The sequence below is a fragment of the Malaya genurostris genome, chromosome 2 (assembly GCF_030247185.1).
Source record: "Malaya genurostris strain Urasoe2022 chromosome 2, Malgen_1.1, whole genome shotgun sequence".
In the NCBI taxonomy this organism is placed as follows: Eukaryota; Metazoa; Arthropoda; class Insecta; order Diptera; family Culicidae; genus Malaya; species Malaya genurostris.
The window spans coordinates 343639152-343641492 of record NC_080571.1 but is presented as its reverse complement, the minus strand read 5'-3'; the positions used below and the strand labels follow the sequence as shown (position 1 = coordinate 343641492).

The 2341-nt window shown below is 41.6% G+C and overlaps 1 protein-coding gene across 1 annotated transcript; it reads left to right on the top strand.

Moving 5' to 3' along the window:
• The first annotated feature begins 567 nt into the window (after positions 1–567).
• Positions 568–1473, top strand: LOC131428018 (uncharacterized). Its single transcript, XM_058591652.1, has 2 exons — positions 568–615; positions 683–1473. Exons 1-2 carry the CDS (start codon positions 607–609, stop codon positions 1385–1387), a joined length of 714 nt encoding a protein of 237 aa, XP_058447635.1. The 5' UTR covers positions 568–606; the 3' UTR covers positions 1388–1473.
• The last annotated feature ends 868 nt before the right edge of the window (positions 1474–2341 follow it).

The window sequence follows — 2341 nt, the reverse complement described above, 5'->3', positions numbered from 1 at the left end:
CTAACCTCAGACCAGCTCCTTGCAATCACTGTAATCGCATTATTGACCGTAAGTTTGACTCAATTTTACCATTTTGCAATGCTTGGTCATCAAAGTTGATTACCGGCAACCTATGCTTCCGATTCCGTTATCCATTTTCAGGTGAAGGTCGTCTACAAATGACCATCATCGAAAAATTCAATTAACACAAGTTAAATACATAAACACTATTGTATTTTTTAAAATCAGATAGAAGCGTTGCCATGGAATGGAGGACGACCCTTCATCCACTGCCAAATACGCCTACTTTGACGCACGGTTAAGCTTCACTGACCTGAGGTATTTATTTATGACTCGATAGTCAGTCAGCAGTAGCAAAAAAAAATAGAAGAATTAAATGCAGTAAGGTGCGTAGCGAAAATGAAACTCGGCCTTGACCACCAGTAGAAATAAAAAACGAAAAATATTGTCTAAATAAAATCTGTTCAAATTTATCATCATCCACGGATGTTGGAGGACGATTAACAAGTGGTTAATTTAATAGTGTATAAAAGTTGTTGTTATCGGAAGTAACCGGTCATAGTTTCTTCGAAGCTCCGGCTGTTCGGTTTGCCAATCGTCTGCACGATGTTGAAGGTATGCAAAGAAGTGACATTTTTTAGTTCAGTTTTTGCAAAAAAAGTATGTTTTTTTTCACGAATAGATCCTTATCCTCACAACCCTTGCGGTCTCGATTGCTGCTCAAATTGTAGTACCAGTGCAGCCTCAAGGACAATTCTTTCCTCCTGGATACCAAGACTACCCATCACTGGCCCAGTCACCGTTGACACCATTCAACGCACCTCTGGACGGATATTATGGTTTCAATCCTTACCTCGCACCCAACGGCTTTGGAGTTCCTCAACAAAATCCGTTCGTAAATGGTCCCTTAAATTTACCAACTGGACCGGGAGTTCCTCCTCAAACAGCATTCTTCAATCCGATCTACAACAACGCCATACCCCCAGTTCCGGCCTTTGGTGGTGGTTTGGTGCCTCCTCAGATACCGTTTCCTGGTTTCCAACAAATTCCCCAATTCCCACCTTTTGCTCAGGTGTCTCCTCCAGCAGCCGGTTCCCAGCCAGCCAGCCAGCAGCAAGTGGTTCAACATGGCCGTCCCTTTTCGGACGCTACAGCAGTTTCGTTCACCCGTTTTCAAACGGGACCAAACAACTCCACCGGACCAGCACCAGTGACTGCAACGCAAGGAGTCAACAGTGGAGTTCCGCGACCGGTAGCGCCAGTAACGCCGTACGTGAATGGTAACAATGGCAACGGCATCCTAACCGGAGGCTACGGTCCTGTCTATGCCGCTCCCGCGAGTAACGCTTTGAATCCGGCAGTTGCACAACCAAGTAGAAGCAGGTGAAATTAACTGAAAGAAGAAAAAATAAACATTGAATGTGCCTTTATTTATTTATAATAATTCTGTTTCCTTAATTCAACAATAGTGAAAAACGCCGATAGGGAAATTTTATTCCTAGTTCCTAGTTCATTGAGTTTCTCTAATAATGGAAAAAGATATTTTTTTTGCAGAATACTTTCATTAATGTACGATGTGATTCAATTTTTTTTCTATGTTCAATAAAAGTACCATGAAAATCGAGTCAATTCATAGCTCACATTCACTCGGTCATATCCCGAACATTTAAAAGTAATCAGACAAGTAGGCTTTGGTGACAGCGAACACACACCGAAATAGAAAATCAGGTTTTATTTCCCCTTTCAACTGTCAGATGGAATGCTTCGAACTAGAGTGCCTATAACCAGAGTGACGACATCTCATCCGTAATTTTGGCAACAATTCAAAACATTCCATTACCTTTACATTGAATTGACAGGTCGTTTGCTCGTTTGGAACTGGGAGCTGTCATTCCAAACGAACAGCTGTCGCCACTCTGATTATAGTCACTCTACTTCGAACAATAACAATAACAATAACAACAACAAAAACACTTTCAGTTTCGAAGCACTAGACCGTGTCACGTTCGGCCTTCATTTTCAATTATTCCAGTCGTTTCGAACAGGCCTCTCTACGGTGAGTGTTGAATTATTAAATTCTAAGACAATAAATAAGCAATTCAATTTGTTTTCTTCCACCGCACCTTGTTCTCCACCTCCTGTCTAAGTGAAACTGATGGGTCCCGCTTGCGGTCACCGGTCTATATTTGAGAAAGATACTTTCATGTGAGGTGTAAAATATTAAGTTAATTCTGGTATCCGGGTTGTATATTCAAAGAGTTTATCAAATCTTTTTTGGTCACTTTCTTCGCCACAGAATACTAGTTTGCCTTAGGTGGTATCCTGTTGGCAACTTGCACGA